Source organism: Oryzias melastigma, linkage group LG16, assembly GCF_002922805.2.
Source record: "Oryzias melastigma strain HK-1 linkage group LG16, ASM292280v2, whole genome shotgun sequence".
Classification (NCBI taxonomy): Eukaryota; Metazoa; Chordata; class Actinopteri; order Beloniformes; family Adrianichthyidae; genus Oryzias; species Oryzias melastigma.
This window is the reverse complement of record NC_050527.1, coordinates 8842962-8860118: the sequence shown is the minus strand read 5'-3', so window position 1 is coordinate 8860118 and position 17157 is coordinate 8842962. Positions and strand designations below refer to the sequence as shown.

Sequence of the window (17157 nt, the reverse complement as noted above, 5' to 3'; positions counted from 1 at the left end):
AAACTAAGATTTTTTTTCTTAAATAAATACATAGAATAAGACAACTACAATAAAATGGACTGGTTATAGTGGGGGAGTGTAAAATTTTGGAGATTTTGGGTGAAAAAATGTGAGTAAATTAAAAGCTGGGGAAAAAAAGGATTACGAATATATACATAATGTATATATTTGTGAGTGAGATTTACCTGCCACTGGGACCTGCTCCTCCTCATCATCATCAGGGGGAGGAGGTCCAGGTGGAGTGCGAGGTCCTCTTGGTGCTGGTCTGGGAGGGCTGCCATTGTACTGGTCCTCTTTTTCCCATTCTGAAAGACATGGAACGGCAGGAAATCATTTCCCTGTCAAAAATATAAATTCATGTGGAAGCAGACGAGTTATTTGGTGTAAGTTGGTCGACAGTGGTGCTCTTAATGTAGTGATTTGGTAAAAATCTAATGAAGGGCCAAAACATTGTTTACATTTACAAACAATCCCAAAAGAGAGATGCCAGTGGTCTTCCTCTCCCCGTCATCTTTGCTACTTCCTGTGTTTTTGGTCCTAAAGCTTGTCTGGGGAGTCTTACTTGTGGGACATACCAGAACTGTCTCTTTCAAAAGCATGTTTACAAAGTGCCCAAACCATTTTAACTGTACTATTTTAAGGAAGAGGAGCAGCAACTTCACAAAGATCCTAAATCACACCTCCAACCTTACCCCTAAGGGTGAAAACATGACAAAGCTCATCTTGACAGCCTGTGCTTATGATTTCCCTCTTGGTCATTATTTAGACCCCGGGACTAAAGGTTAGCACTGTAATGCTGACAGACCTGTGAAACAACAGTTTTGACTTTTAGCACAACTCTCTTTTTGTACTCTTGTCAAGAAAAACAGCTTAACACAAAAAGAACATTCTACCTAATTTCCACCTAAGTTGGGGTGTTGTGTTTAAATCTATTAGTTATGATTTTTACTGCTTTGGGCTCAGCTCAAAACCTTAACAGTGACTACTACAGTTTTCTACCTATCGGTTTAAGGAAAACAACAAAAATGTGTGAAAAGTGTAAACCTTGTTTGATGATTCTCTTGGGTCCGGCTGGTTGCTGGGGAGGTGGAGGCGGGGGAGGAGGCGAGCCTTGGTCATGACCATGAGAGCGCTCTGCAGTCCCGTACACCGCCAAAGTCAGACTGGTGTACCATCCACGCAGAACGAGGCCATCTGTGTTTACCTGTACAAATAAGCCCAGTCAGTTATCCCCAAATCAACTGAAAACAGAAATCATGTTTAAAAAAAAAGATGTTACCTTTCCACTGGGTCTGAACACAATCGACTTGTTCTCATCGTATTCCAAACTGGGGACAGAGCAAAATATGACAGATTAAACAGCACGAATAAAGACAGAACAACACATTTTTAACTTCAAATCACGTCTTATTAACAAAACTAATTTAGGAACTGTTTATTTAAAAAAAAGCATTTTTGACAAGGCTGGATATCACTGCAAACAACTGAAATCATCTGATAAATCTCTAATTCAAAGCTGTTGGAAAAGAAAGATTAATTAATCTGTCAAGTTCCAAGTCCTAAACCAAATTTTGGGTTATGAAAAACAGCTTTCACACAATTGAGAGATTAAAACTGTACTAACCCTAACTTTCATCACTAAAAGTAGAAGCTTTTACAATAAAAACTACGAGAAAAGGAAATAGAAGAAGCAGCTTTAAAATAAATTGATTAATGAATTTGGTTAATCAATATTGTGTTTCTGGAAAAAGAGATAATTATTGTTTTGATTATTAAAAAATGTTAACCCAACACCCAAGTTCTGGCACCTTAGACATATTGATTTGGAAAAGTTAAAAGTAAAAATGTTATTAGTTGAAGACTTGCTTTTATTGTTCTTGCCACATTAACCAAATAAAAATATTTTTTACTAAAAACTTTGATACAAATAAATAAATTAAGTAATTTAGATGCAATAATGACTATTTGAGAGGATTTCATTTGGACTTTCCCTGCACAGACAATACCTTAGGTGTGTCACATTCACATATTTTTAAAGTTTTAAACACAAGTTCATGCTTTGGTGCTACTGTGAACACCCCAGTTATTGAGGTTGGACTAAAAGTGTTTTGACTTGAACATTCATCTTGTCCTTCGGTGAGACCTCTTTATCTCTGTCACTTTTAGCTACAGTGAAGGTGCAGCTGAAATTCTGGAAAGACCAGTTAGACAAGCACGGAGAACAAAGGAACCAGAATAAGGTCGATTTCAAAACAAGCTAATAAGAAAAGGACTCAAATGCTGCTCTAACCGGTTCCACCAGAGAAACAGACTTCTGCGTCTTGGGATCTTTGTAAACCTCACAAGGAAATGGAGTGAATGACTACGATAGGCTAAGACAGTTAAACAAACAAGAGATATTTGAAGTCAAAGAAATACTGACCTGCCCAGTCTGTGGAAGGTAGGGCTGTTGGGTTTGGTGGCATTATTAAAGAACAGTTCCAACTGGAAGGCATGAGGCGAAGTCTCCCTGAGAACATAGTAAACTTACAGGTGAATATCTACGATATAATCTGCAGAATGACTAAATGATCTCTTAACCAGGTCATTACATATAACCTGATACAACATAACGTCACTAAAGCTTTTCCAATCAGGAAAAGTCAAATAAATATCAGGATATTTACTTAACTTAGAATAAAACTACAATAAAACAGCACAATGTCAAAAAATACACAAGTTAAGAACAATATACAAAAAATTACAATAATCAATAAAACTACATTAAAAATCAAAATGTCTCAAATACACAAGTTAAAAACAGCATACAAAAAATTATAAAAGTTAATAAAAATACTGATTAGATAATGGACAATAAAAATTTGTTAAAGAGGCAGTTAAAAAGACAGTCCCTCCAGTGTCTCCATATTTCTGACTGGAAGCGTATGGCACTAAATCTAATGTTACATATGGCCAAGATGAGAGTGTTCTTTGAAGCATTTAGTTCACAGATGAACCTGAACATTAGTAAGGGTATGGAAGCCAGAAGAGTGTTAATTCTAAGGGAAACAAACAGCTCACTAGCACTCGTCCACCTGGGCTTAAGAATAAGTCGGCAATAAAAAAAGAAAAATTTATAAGCATTAAATCAGAACAAGTTTCTCAAGAATGTCTTAAAAAAGTGCATGCAGGTGTACTTCACCACCATCATTAAACTCATTAGGAATGTAAATATTAATGAATCAATTTCTATTCCAATGATCCAAACAGATACATCTGTCTGAGCCAAGTTGATAATCAAAGCCTCTTATACCATTACAAAATCATTCCATATATATATATATATATTTACACATATATAATGATATTGAAAAACTCCATTTGGATTGAGGCACGATAGATTTATTTTAATATAATTCAAAAATGACCCAGCGCTATCACATGTGATGACAGCAAAAATGATCTACCCATCATTACAGTCCAATGTGTGGAATCACAGAGTTCCCAGCTCATGTTAGAGAGGCCAGCACACTGTCTACATTCAAAGCTAGGCTTGAAACATTCCTCTTTGGACAGGCGTTTTGCCAAGCTAGCTAGTAATCAGAGAATATTCCCTCTCCTGTGGTCCTTGTGAGGCTAAATTAATATTGATACGTTAAAATGTAAATTTAGATTTTCTATCATCGTTATTATCTACATCAGCTCTGGGGTTCTGTTCTCTATTCTCATTTACTTCTCCTCTCTTCTACTCATTATTATTTATTGTATTTAGTTCTCCATGCTTTTTTTTGGTGGAGTTCAATTCATATGTTGTTCTTCTTTCCCACTCTCCTCTGGGGAGCGGGAGAGATTTCAGATCCCAGGTAGATTGCCCATGCTCCAATTCTTGGCCGTGGACCACGCCCCCGACACCATCCTGCATCTCTGAGTGAGAGTGATTCCTGGTGGGTCGTCTGTCCTCCTGCTCCTGGCCGTGGACTGCACTTCTGCTTCATCTTGACTATGGACTTCATCATCACTCGTTACTCAGCTCTATCTGAACGAACTCTTTTAGATTCGTAGTTGTAGAAGCTAATCTTTCTTTAACAGTTCTGGTATCGCCTGTCTGTCCTAGGATAGGATCTCTCCTTCATGTGGGAATCCCTAAGGTTTCTTCTTTTTTCCTGACTCAGGTTTTTTTAATGAGTTTTTCCTTGCCGGGAGGGAGGGTATAAGGGCAGGGATAACCAGTTGTATTTAGTCTGTTTAGTTTTTAGCTATTGTTCATATTTTATGACTAATTTTCTACATCTGTAAAATTACCTGCATGAAGCCCAATGACGCAAATGTCCTCATAGATTTTGGGCTATATAAATAAAATTGAATTGAACTTAAGAGTTTTACAAAGTCATGAGAACATACCCTGTGGTTGAATGTTCTAATAATGTTGTGTTTTTAATATTTTGATATGAAAAAACAACAATTTTTACTGGTTTGTTAATTTACACTTGCAAGTTACACTTCACTCTAAAACATCAGGAATGTGAAAAACTTCACCAGCACTGTTAAGTACTCAGGTATTTATCTCTGAATCACACTGGTTGAATTTTTGGCTAAATATAACCTGGATCAAATTTAGGTCAGTGAATCAGATCGTTCAAAATGAACCAATATCAACTATGAATCGTATCCAAGACCAAAAATTCTGATTTAAATTAAATCATTGTTAAATTGAATCGTTACACTCCTACATTACATTATCTTTACAACATTCCTGGCTATTTTGGGACATTTTTAGCAAGATCATAACTGTTTACATCTCTAGATTAACAAATTGACCAGAAGTCTTTGCTCCTACATGAATCCCAATGTCTTTTAACAGGACCCTTGACCCCAGCTCTCTTTACAGCAATAACATTCAATACATAACATCATTTTGAGAAAAAACATTTCCACAGACACCAAACATGTTCAGAGGCAATAAACATAAGGCTTCTTGAATCTAACTACAAACTGTGCAACTGCTTTTAGCTTTTAAAATGCGATCCTCTGGTTACAGCACTGAAATATATATTGCTTGGATGACATGGTGACATAGTGGCTAGCACTCCATTCTCACAGGGTAAAGGTCATGGTTCAAATCCTTGCTGAGACCTTTCTGTGTGGAGTTTACATTCTCTCCTTGTGCATGCAAGGGTTTTCTCCAAACACTCTGGCTTCCTCCCAAAGACAAAAACATGATCTAAAGGATAACTGGTTACTCTAAATTGTCCCTATAGGTGTGAATGGCAGATTGTATGTGGGGCCATGCGACAGATTGGCAACCTGTCCAGTGTGTACACTGCCTTCACACAACAGTAGCTGGGATAGGGTCCAGCAACCCCCTAACCGCGAAAGTTGTCAAACAAGTTTGTAAACAGGGTTTCTTTTAATTTAGAAGTGCCTTTAAAAAAACTCAAGGATATTGTACAGAACAAAATGAAATTGAATTAAATACATCTTAAAACAAAAAGAAAAATGAGTTGATTAAAGCAACAGAACAGAGAAAATGAGATAGAATAAGATTACAGAAGGGAGTTTTTAGTCTGGTTTCACTGTTACAGTTTTTGTTGAGAAAAAGAACATTACAGAGTAAATGAACATGAGCAGAAGAAAAAAATAGTTAGATGGAGAAGTATAATCTAAGGGATGGAAAAGGAATGATGTGAAGGATGCAGAAGAAATCTGGAGGAGGTGGTTGTGGATGAATTTGAAAAAAATAAAATGGGATGTAGAGATCAGACCTTTATTTAATTATGAGCCAGTGCAGCAATGTGGTAGGTAGAAAATGTTTTGTTGAAGATGCGGTCACCTGAGCTTTAATTAATCAAAGCTTATTGAGGATTTATAACAGACCAACTAGATGCATTGCTACCCAAACTAATACTTATGTAAAGTGATTGGTTTGGGTGCACATTTAATTGCAGAAAATAATAAAAATGTTATAAATAGGTCTGATAATTTGGTCTCTATCTGTACATTCAGTTTGTTTTGGCATTTCACCTAGCATATTTTTCAACTACAGATTTGACATTAATATCCGAAACATTCTATTATTTTCTGAAATATGGAAGTGTTAGCAGTGGTGATGCTTCAGTGTTTACCCGAATGCTCGACTGTCAGGTAAATTGCTGTGTGCCTTGATCCCAGGAGGAATGACCCGCACCTCGGTGATTAGGACCCCGCAAGGAAATCGGACCACATCCACATTGGTTAACTGCAGATTGTACATTGAAAACGCGTTCGTTAATATAAACAGCATACAATACCATGTACTTGCATTTCGTGTGAGCCCTTCAGTGTAAACATCTTTAAGGTGTACAGTTAGCATTAGCTTTTAAGCTAACTAGCAAACAAAGTTTATAAAAAACACAGGCCAAACAATTCCCAACCGTTTCTATTCCACATCTTAGTGCAACTCACTTTTAAAACATACATTTAAAACAAACTCATTTTTAGCACTCTTGTGCGTCTAGAAAGATGGGAATATATTGCAACTTTATTTCCAAACACCACAGCTGCTTACCATAGCCGAATTAGCTTAGAAACAAACAGTATTCTTATAAATATCCGGTGGCTAGTTCTATGACTTTGGAAAACTTATAATCCATTAGAAAACATATAAGGGTGTAAATAGTTCTTAGAAATATTTACCTCTGCATTCTGGTGCTTAAAAGTATCTAGAAAAAGCAACTCCGTTGCAGCATCAACCGCCATAGCTTTCTCACGTCTGCTAGGGCCAAAGATTTACTTCCGGTGCTGCAAAGACTTCCGGGGCAAACTTTAGTATAAGAATAAAAGAAAAGAAAGAAAGAACATGACAAATAATGGCACAAATTTAGTTAATCAATAAAGTTAAATGATAAATGAGTTAAATAATAAGGAGTTGATGTTTAACATAATAAACTTTTTTTTCATTTTTTTCAATAACTAACATTTAAAATTAAATTTCATAATTATTATTTTTGTTATTTTGAGTGTTTTTCCATTTACCGGTATATCAGTTGACAACTGTATAATGTTAATTCAATGTGTTTTAAAATATGTGTACCTTATCTGTATGGTGTGAACATAGACTATATTTTTACAGTCTGTGGGTGTGAATGATTTGTTTATTTATTTATTTATTTATTTATTGGTGGTGGTGGGGGGGGGGGTGTATGTGTTAGTAGTGTTTTTTGTAAGTATAAACATGTAATAAATATTTCAAGAAATGTATTCATGTCGTATTCTTTAACAACTAATACATATATTTTTAATTATAAATAATTGTTAGAATTTTTGTGCAAAACCTGTAAAGTTATGTACACAAAAGAACAATATAGAACATTTACGTGTAGGTTAAAGCTAATGTTAAATATTTAATGTCTGCAATACACTGCCACGTCCTAATCGCTGAAGCACCTGAAAGAAGAAGGGGGCAGGTAAAAAGTCACGTGGTCACGCAGGTAGAATCAGTACAAAACGGGGAGCATTCAGCCATTATTCCGTGATGGTGACTGCAGGCGGTTGCACGTAAAAGTAATCGCGCGACAAAGAAACCCTTGGATTTACGGAGTTCACCTTTAGTGTCATTATAGAGGGGCATTTCACCACCTGCCTCCCGCTTTAGTCATTTACGTAACCGTAGGTGTTGTAGTTGTAGTTTGTGTAGTATTATACTTTCTTTTTTGAAAGTTGTGTTCAGATGACGGGACAGGTAGACTACCTGGTGGTGTTTTTCACCACCACAGCTGGCGCAGGCGGGGAGCTGCTGGGATCTGACGAGAAGGAGCTGGTGCAGTTGGTTTGGCAGCTGGTAGATTTAAAGAACAAAACGGTAAAAAGGAAAAAAAAAAATAAAACATTTTTCTTACTCATTCAAAATAAGTGCAATTTAAAATGGATTGTGATGGCGAAGTAAAATACTCAAAGTAGTGTTAACTTGTAAATGAAAAAGTAAATATAAACTTTTTATTAATATTGTTGTTATGGTATATTATAAGTAAATATAATTAATTTCAGATACTCATGCTAGAGACGTATGCATTTATAATAACATGTAATAGTACTAACATCTACTTTTTAATTTTCAGAGCTTAACCGACACCTTGCATTCTGTTTGAAAGTGTCTCTTTTAGGTCTAACTTGATTTTTTGTTTTATTTCTTTTCTGCCTAAACCAGTTGGGCAGGGTGAATGAGCTCCTCATCAGGCCTGACCTCTCAGACTTTGCAGAAGAAGATGTGAAGGAGGAGGTAGTAGAGGAGAACAAGGAAACCGAGAAAGGGTCTGGAGTGGATTGCATATTTACATGTACAAGTATTGACACAGCGTTAAGCATGGTAAAGTCTTCCTACAAATATGAAAAACAACTGATCAGTCTAATTTAGGGTAATCTGTACAAGATCATGTTCGTACTTTCTCCTAAATTAATCTTTTTTTTTTAAAGTTTGATCTTCAACTGAAGAATGAGGTGAACAATGCGGGCGCAGGCACGTCATGGTGTTTGTGTACGGACGGGCAGCTCCATATCCGTCAAGTGATTCACCCAGAGGCGGCAAGCAAGGTGAGCAAACTGGGTTTGAGTAAACACCTCGCAGCCAGGGTGGATCTTCACTTTTCTCTTCGCCGCCTGCAAAATTAAATGTTACAGCAAAAGCTGACTTACAAAACAGAGGCTTTCATGCAGACCATTAATAGACACCTACGTACATAACACACCTGTGCACGTGCTACAGGACTTACGACATTTTCCCACGGCGGCTGCCGATCCGAGCGAACCTGAGTGGGGTGGGAGTAATTAAATAACAGCTGCTGATGGGCTACTTGTTCACATCCTTTTGTTTAATCTCGTCCCTCCGCAGAACATCCTGGTCCCTGAGTGCTTCTACTCCTTCTTCGATCTTCGAAAAGAGTTCAAAAGCCACTTTCCTGCGTCTGACCTCAAGGCTTTGAATGTGCACACCATGGCTGAATGTATCCTTCCACGTATGACCGGTTGATGTTTTTTGAAAGTCTAGCTGTTGCTTTCCTGCTCTAGTTTTCTCTCAAAACCAACACATGACATGTTTACAAGCAGGGGTGTTGGCTGCAGGGCAAGAGGTTTTGAAATGCAAATAAGGAAAGAATGGCAACACTTTACTGGCTTTTATTGAGAGAGTGTGTGTGTGTGTTTAGTCAACAGGACAAACCCCACACACCCTCTAGTACAGAAAAATGGACATCCTTTAGATTGTTTAAAAATCTGTCTATAAATACGTAAAAATGCGCTCTAAATCTTTGTTTTCAGTCCTTAACTGTCTCCTCATCAGCTCTAGGAATATCGATGGATGCACCTCTTGTGTGGGAACCGTCAGGCACCCAAGATCCAGTGGCTATAGCGCCTGTACAGCAAGTCCAGCTTATGGCCAGCATTGTTCTTGCACTGCTTTCTGAGCCTACTTGTGAGTTCCATAAATGAAGTAAAATGAAGACTTTTATTTTGAAATTTTATGATATACTTCCTGCCAGTGTTTTGAGTTTAAGCCATAGACTTAATATATAATGGTTTAAGCAGAGGATTTCTTTGAATTTCAGTTAGTTTTTTTATCCAATTTTAGTTTTTTTGTAGCATTTTTCTTACAATGAAGGACAAATTTAAATACAATTAAAGATAAAATAGCATTTTTTTAAATTATTTTTTTCATTTAAATTGCTGTGAATTAAGAGCAGATGAAAAAAGCTTATATGTGTGACGAAGAAAAAAAGATTATCAGAATAGGTCTTTTAATGAAAGTGAGAAAAAAATGCTTGGTTAAAGCACACCTTCGATATAATAAGGCATAATGTAAATTAAAGTACCTGATTTTGTTTCACTCATTTCCAGCTTTTAAAAAAAAACTATTTTTGACAAACTTACTTGCCATTCTGTTGCAGGCAATGTGTTTTCAAATCCAGAGAGAGTTAATGAAAAGTTTGAGAGTGGGACTTGGTGAGTAAGGGTCAAGACGACATTCATTTTTCTGTCCTTTGAAATTAATTCAGAAAATCAAATTCCGCTGCTTCCTTACACATTTTTGGTGTGTGTGTGCAGCAGCAAGAAGGAGAAAGTGTGTGACAACACAGTGATCAGAGCCAGAGGGTTGCCCTGGCAGTCCTCCGATCAAGACATTGCTCGATTCTTCAGAGGCCTCAACATTGCCAAGTACGTTGCAAATATCACCTAATTTCTGCAGTTGTTCATCAATTACCACAAAAATTTAAAACTTAGCTGACCATCGTTGTTTCTTACAGGGGAGGGGCTGCGCTCTGTCTCAATGCTCAGGGGAGGAGGAATGGAGAAGCTCTTGTTCGTTTTGTCAGTGAAGAACACCGAGATTTGGCACTGCAGAGGCACAAACACCATATGGGCAACCGATATATCGAGGTAACTTAGTGAAACACTGTGTCTTCCTTAAAGAATACATACAGTGTTCTAAAACAAACTGTCTTTTAATGCCAGGTTTACAAAGCAACTGGAGAAGACTTCCTGAAGATAGCTGGAGGTGAGAATGCTTTTATTCATATATTTGATTTCTAAATGAATCTATAGATTCTGAAATATTAGAAAATTCTCATAATTTCAGATTTTCAAAGCAATAATCTTAACTAAACTCGTTTAATAAATCATAGCTTTATAGTGGCAGTGTTGCCCTACATTTCAGTTTTGAAGACAAACTTATAAATTGTTGAATAAAGTGTCCACTACAATTTAGCAATTTTGAAGTAAACAGTAATGCTTCTTAGAGCAACAAGTTGTAGTAAATAATAAATGTAATATCACTGGATCTTCATATTTCTCACTTGACACAAGTCCCCAAAAATAAAAATTGACCTCATCTTTACTAGTTGTTCTTCATATGTCATCAGGGATCACCTCACAAAAAACCTTTTACTGAGTCGTACATGTGAGAGTTCATGTCCAATGCCCTTCCTGACACAACCCTTTATTTTATCAGAGCTGAGAACAGATAAAAAATCCCATATTAAGATATTACTTATTCTAAAATGCTCTAAAATCAATGTTACCTCTGGAGTTAGACCTCCAAGCCATCGCAACAAGTTGTTCCTAGAAGAGGCAGCACCTGTGGTCGTTCCTCAACAGTCTGTCTTTGTGTTTTCAATAGGAACAACAAATGAGGTGGCCATGTTCTTATCACGTGAAGACCAGATCATAGTGAGGATGCGAGGACTGCCTTTCACCGCCACCTACGAGCAGGTGCTTGCATTCTTCTCGCCCAAGGACGGGCTGGACGAGACATGCCCGGTCAGCGGGGGAAAAGACGGCATCCTATTTGTTCGTTACCCAGACGGACGTCCCACCGGAGATGCTTTTGTTTTATTTTCTTGTGAGGAGCACGCTCTGTGTGCTCTTAGAAAACACAAAGAGATCTTGGGGAAGCGATACATCGAGCTGTTTAAGAGTACAGCAGCAGAGGTGCAACAGGTATGTGGAGTTTTATTTTTTATTTTTTTGTCTTGCAAATATTATTTTTAGTTAGTTTCAGACCCTTCTTTGCATGTTGGCCCTCTACAGTGTTTGTTTTTTCCGCTTATGATGCTCCTCCCATACTTGTGAGATAAACTCATGTGAATTAATTTCCTTTTCTGCACGGACTGATAAGTTTGCACTACGAATATATATTATGTGTGAGCCTTTCTTGAGGCAGCATGTACTTTATTGGTCCTCTTTAGAAATGCAAACACCTGAAATCCTGTTGGCTGTGAGCCAGCTCCTCCTTGACGTTGCAACACATTTAAAGTGGGCTTGGCTTTGAAAGTCTCTTAAAAGGAGGCATATAGGCATAAGGGAATTTGAATTATTAACAGTATGTTTGTTTTAAGGTATTTGACGGTTTCATTTTGGCATTTTGTTAACGTGAAACTGAAATTAAATGAGTCCTTGAGAGAATGATTCGACATTTTGTGTCATTTAGGTGTTGAACAGATACTCTTCGACCCCTCTAATCCCTGTTGCCCCAGCACCACTGTTGTCCATGCTGCCCACTATGTCTCTCCTGCCGCCCCCTGGTGGTGTCAGGGATTGCCTACGCCTGAGAGGACTTCCTTACACAGCAAGCATAGAGGACATCCTTGCCTTCCTGGGCGAGTTTACACACGATATCAGACCACACGGTGTGCACATGGTGCTCAACCAGCAGGTACATGCATTAACCCCACTTCCCCACCCACTGACTCTCGACTCCCTCTGACACGAAACTAAACCTCTGTGATTCGGGCTTCCAGGGTCGACCCTCCGGCGATTGCTTCATCCAAATGTCTTCACCGGAGTGTGCACTACAAGCCTCGCAGCAGCTTCACAAGCATGTTATGCCCAGCCAGCGGGGGGCTAACAGCCGCTATGTGGAGGTGTTTCCCTGCAGCGCAGAGGAGATGGGCTTGGTTCTGATGGGATGCTCGCTCTCACACATGCACACACAAACACATACTCGGAGCAGGAGTGGGACAGGGCTCAGCCCACCGCCATGTAAGTCTAGACGTAAGTGTTGGGAGCTGGGGTGCTTCGGGACTGCAGGGTAGGTGGGCTCCGGCCCTGGGGGCAGGGTTGCTGGTTTTTTCTCCAATCTAGAACTGTGGGAGGATGTTGATGGGGGGTTTGAAACTCTGGATGCAAGTCTGTGGATGTCATTGTGGTTCCTCTTTGGAATTTAGTGCCACTGATTCACTCGTCTGCATGCTTGACAAACTTCACATGTTTAGTTTCTTTCACATTTCATCTATTTTTACAAGTTTTTTACTCAAATACTTTTTTTTTCAGTGGCATGTTTACACTATTTATTCTCAATTCTATCACTAATTCTTTTGATAATGATCTGGAAGGGTTGGAGGAGTGTAAGCGGTACATTTTTTCTGTCTCAATTTGTGCACAAAAGGACAACAGTGCTTACAAATCTCCAATCTTTTCAGATCAATCTTAGTAGTTATGGGGTTTAAGCTGAATAGATTAGTGCAGCTCAGGTCTATGCACCTTCTGTGCTTCTCCAATCAGGAGCTTGCAAAAGCTGGGCAGTGCGTGGTGTGTAAATGTGTGCTGTTCCTGTGTGTCTGTAGTTAAAACATAATGGTGTTTAGTTTGAAATATCTGTTTAAAATCTTCAACTGAAACCATACATTTTCCAGACTTAAAAGATCCACAAAAAGTACAAGTACTCCTGAATTAAGTCGTTTTTGCAGAGTATTTATATTTTTTTACTTCTGGTTCGCATCTTTTACCTCTAAATTTTTCCAAAAATAAATATGAAAGGTCATTCTACTAATTTATTTAATGTAAAGACAATTGAAAGTAGTTCATATTTGACATCTTGTTACCAGCCTGAAAAAGACCACAAGTTCCAAACTAATTACCATGGGTGCAAACACTTCTAGGAGGTTTAAAAGTGTTGTTACAAGTTTCTTTGTGCTCAGAATCAAACAAAAATCCGACCCAACCGTCAAGACTGTTTTCTTTTTTCCCTCCTTCTTTCAGGTTTATCTCCTCCATCCTACTCCTTCACCCCTGTTCCACCTGTCTTGCCAGAGGCGGCTGCTCTTTACCCTCCTATCGGGCAGGTGCTGCTCACACCCCGCCCGCTCCCACCTGGACATGCTTACTACCCTTCGTCAGCTCAGCTGTACATGAACTACACAGCCTATTACCCCAGGTAAACAGGGGGAAATACCTGGGAAGTTCAAGGACACATTTTCATGTGAAATCTTTTTTTTTTACTTGGGTTTGAGGTTTCCTTGTAAGTTGTTCTTTTCCTGCAACTGCTTCCCATCCGGTATGCTGGAAAATTGGTATCAGAAACTAAAATGATAGTGTTTTAATATTTATTGTGACATTTAACAAATGCGTGAAAACTACATTTGCTGATCCATGCATTAATGATAAAAAACGAATTAACAAAAATCACAATCTTTTTGCAATAATTATCTATTTTAGTAAAAATAAACCGATTTTAAGATTTATTTTATTGAGCTTCTATTAAAATATTTCCTAAAAATAAAGTTAAGAGAGACTTTGTATTCTGCTGAAATGTATCTTAAGAAAGCCTGCGACCAGATTAGTTAATAACTAAAGATTGTGTTATCTGAGGACTTGGTAAACATCAAGTGACCTCTGTTTCTCTTTAGTAGGTCGAATGCCCTCTGTTGCTGTTTAGTAGGTCATTGAAGACATTTAGAGACAACACCCAAAGCTGCTCGGGGGCTTTTCTTCCCCTTTATGTCCCCCTGTTTGTTGAAATGTGCAACTTTTTATAACTTTCTTGGATAATAGTTTTTTCTTTTCATTGCAGTCCGCCTGGTTCACCCACAGCTTTAGGTTTCTTCCCTGCCCCCTCCTCTCTCTCCTCCACCGGAGGGTTAGTAAGAATGCCCGGCCTTCCCTATAATGGCAGCGGAGTTAAAGACCTCATTAACGCGGTCCAAGGATACCAGGTAAGACGGTTCCAAGTTCACTAACTTTGAAGTAGCACCTAAACTCACAAACGCTTTTGTCCTTTCACATACCTCTCTGTTCAACTTTAAGTTTTATGTTCAGAGCTTTTTTTTCTGTTATGGGTGTGTATTGTTAGGTATTCATCATGGCTGCCCAGAGGCTATCAAACGAGTTTATCTTGTCTTCTCTCCCAGTCCTGTCACACCACTGCTGCTTGCTTCAACTTGAACCGGAGGAACTCTGTTTCCACTATTCAAATCTGGAAGAGAGAACACTCCAGCAAAAAAAAAAAAAAAAAAAAAACATTTATCCTACTTTTATTTGAAAAAAAATCTTGCAACAAGCCTGGCTTTTTACCTTCTACTTTTCTCTCTACCTTGTCGGACTTTATCTATGGACTTAATTTGTCTCAGCCTAGTGACTGTCATTCCTCCCTCGCACCACAGTATGCTCCTGAGGATGCACTTATGCACGCCCATGGGCCCGTGCACTCTCACGACCCAGCCAGGACTTTTGTCACGCAGCCCAAAGAATGGGTGTGTATTTGAGATGTCAGGCAGGTGGCAGGTAAGGATTGGCTGAGAATGCAGTGGAGAGGGGATGTATTTTGGACCAAGGTTTTGAGCTATTGCTTGATTGGCTACTCCTTCCTTGTCTTCATCTTCACTCAGCTGCAATAAAGACAACACGTTTGGTTTGGGTTAACTTGCGTCCTATTGGTTTCTGCTATTTCTAATGGTGCTACAATGGGGAATTTTTGTTCTCTTTTAAAAAGTGTGCAGTGAATGCCCAATGACAGTTCACTAAAACCCCTCTGAAGTGCAGGTATTGTCCATTTGTACAAATATGGCTGCACTATCAAGCTTCATTATTATTTTATGATAAAGAACTATAGAGACATAAGAAACACAGGTTGAAGGTTATTTTTGGCAACTCATTTTAACCCATTTTTAAAGGGACATCCAGCATTTACAATTCTAATCCACATCCAGTTCAGTCCAGCTGTGCAGTAAGCAAAGACTAGCCAACAAATCCTTAGCAACCAATATTCAAAAAAATAATAATACATTTTTGTTTGACTGAATCACCGTCGTAAATGGCAGCATGAGGACCTTTGAGCAGCTCGGCGGTGATTCACCCTGCATTACTGTCTCATTAAGAGCACTTTCAAAGAAACGGGACAATTAGAATCTGACTGCGTCTCAAATAAAAGCGCGGCATGCTACGAATGGAATGTGAAATGCACTCTTACTAAAATTACTCGTGAGAGCCTGGAATGACAAACGCACCTGAGCGTTAGTGGTCATTTCAGCACGGAGAGAGTGAATTTACTGCATGATCAGTGAGACGAAAATCTCGACATGGAATCATTTTAAGTCAGTTGATAGTGATGTCTGCTGGAATTTACTTCAGCAACAGAAAGGTTGATATGCAGTCCAGTAAAAACTAAGGAGAGCGGGTTAAGCCAACTGTCACTTGTTGGGGTTGTGGTGTATTAGATGGAGAACAGGTGATGGGTAACATTTGGTATTGGTGGAAGGTTTCGGTGTAACCTCTGCACCGCTTTGATCCGTATCTCCCTCCTCACTAGGTTCCTCCAGAGTCTCTCCTGAGCAGAAGCCCGATTGGTCAGTCCAGCGGAACAGACACCCCTTATATGTCCATCCCCACTCTCATTACCAAACCGGGGGGGCAGTATCTGGATCTTACCCTGCTGTAGGGTCCCACAAATACAAGGGTCATGTGACAATTTGCTGTGTCAAAGACATTTGTTGTAATATTCTTTTAGATTTGTTATTTATATCTTTAGATAATAAAAAAATAGATGTTTTTTATACCAAATTCACTGTGGCTTTAGCCGAAATAATAGCATTTTTCCCTATATTGCACAATCTTTATTGTAAAAGCTTTATAGATCTTTTTTTTTTTTTTTTACAGCTGTTATGTTACTGTAATCAAATATTTGTTAGTTAAAGTAGAGAAAAATGATTTGGTACCAACTGAGCTAAATCTTTTCTTTAAGCTTTTCTGTGAAGAGTGAAAGTGTAAGTGTGAGAAAGGTGAGAATGTGTTGTCGCTGTTTGATCACTATTCCGATGTATGTGTGATGTACACTTGACGCAGCACAGTTATTGTATTGAAAGCTTTAGTGCATGAAGAAGTTTAGTAGAAAAACTTTTAAGATGTTTACATGATGCCAAATATAAATGCACTGCTTAACAGTCAAACTGGAAACAAAGAAACAAACGTAAAAAATAGCAGTATCTTTGAATGATAGCATTTGTTACTTAGAGTTAGATATTTACATCATTTACCAAACTGTGACATCTCATACTTCATTAACTTGAGCTCGTTTGCCATCTTTGGTTAAGCTTCCCCGTTGTGTCGTGACAATGATGAATTTCGTTTCAGCCAAGGAAGAAAACAGACTTCTGGGTAACTTAGGTGCAGAATTCTTCCACAAAAGCAGTCACAAAAGCAGTTTTTACCATATTTCAAATTGTGTTTATGATTGACCTTTTTTGTAGACTATGAACAAAAACAAAACACTGTTTGGTTTGTTTTTGATCTCTTCAAAAGTTGGGAAAAAAACCATGTTATTGTCATTTGTGCCTTCAGAAAATGACCTCTGTACATTTTCTAGAGTTGCTATTCTTTATGAAGTGGACACTAGAAAAAAATCGACTCTAATAAACACTACATACTGATTTGTGAAGCCTC

At 38.2% G+C, this 17157-nt stretch overlaps 2 protein-coding genes across 6 annotated transcripts in view; one reads left to right on the top strand and one right to left on the bottom strand.

Annotated features, from left to right (window-relative positions):
• Positions 1 to 6761, bottom strand: part of virma (vir like m6A methyltransferase associated) — an 18631-nt gene extending 11870 nt beyond the window's left edge. For all 3 annotated transcript variants that reach the window (XM_036215960.1, XM_036215961.1, XM_024267179.2), the window contains exons 1-6: positions 6652 to 6761; positions 6102 to 6214; positions 2423 to 2509; positions 1280 to 1328; positions 1045 to 1204; positions 186 to 305 (exon numbers count right to left, since the gene is read on the bottom strand). In XM_036215960.1, the coding sequence (XP_036071853.1) occupies positions 186 to 305; positions 1045 to 1204; positions 1280 to 1328; positions 2423 to 2509; positions 6102 to 6214; positions 6652 to 6714 (592 nt within the window). In that variant the 5' untranslated portion in view covers positions 6715 to 6761. The remainder of the gene's footprint in view (positions 1 to 185; positions 306 to 1044; positions 1205 to 1279; positions 1329 to 2422; positions 2510 to 6101; positions 6215 to 6651) is intronic.
• On the top strand, positions 6742 to 17157 carry esrp1 (epithelial splicing regulatory protein 1). 3 transcript variants are annotated; one of them, XM_024267273.2, is made up of 16 exons: positions 6742 to 7816; positions 8162 to 8320; positions 8428 to 8544; positions 8843 to 8954; positions 9290 to 9421; positions 9894 to 9948; positions 10051 to 10161; positions 10251 to 10383; positions 10459 to 10501; positions 11123 to 11442; positions 11933 to 12157; positions 12243 to 12495; positions 13483 to 13657; positions 14294 to 14435; positions 14883 to 15003; positions 16028 to 17157. In XM_024267273.2, the coding sequence occupies exons 1-15, from the start codon at positions 7685 to 7687 to the stop codon at positions 14982 to 14984; spliced, it is 2211 nt and encodes a 736-aa protein (XP_024123041.1). In that variant the 5' UTR covers positions 6742 to 7684; the 3' UTR covers positions 14985 to 15003; positions 16028 to 17157. The 3 variants fall into 3 exon arrangements, with proteins under 3 accessions (XP_024123041.1, XP_024123040.1, XP_024123039.1); XM_024267272.2 differs by lacking the exon at positions 14883 to 15003 and having other exon boundaries at positions 12243 to 12483; XM_024267271.2 differs by lacking the exon at positions 14883 to 15003.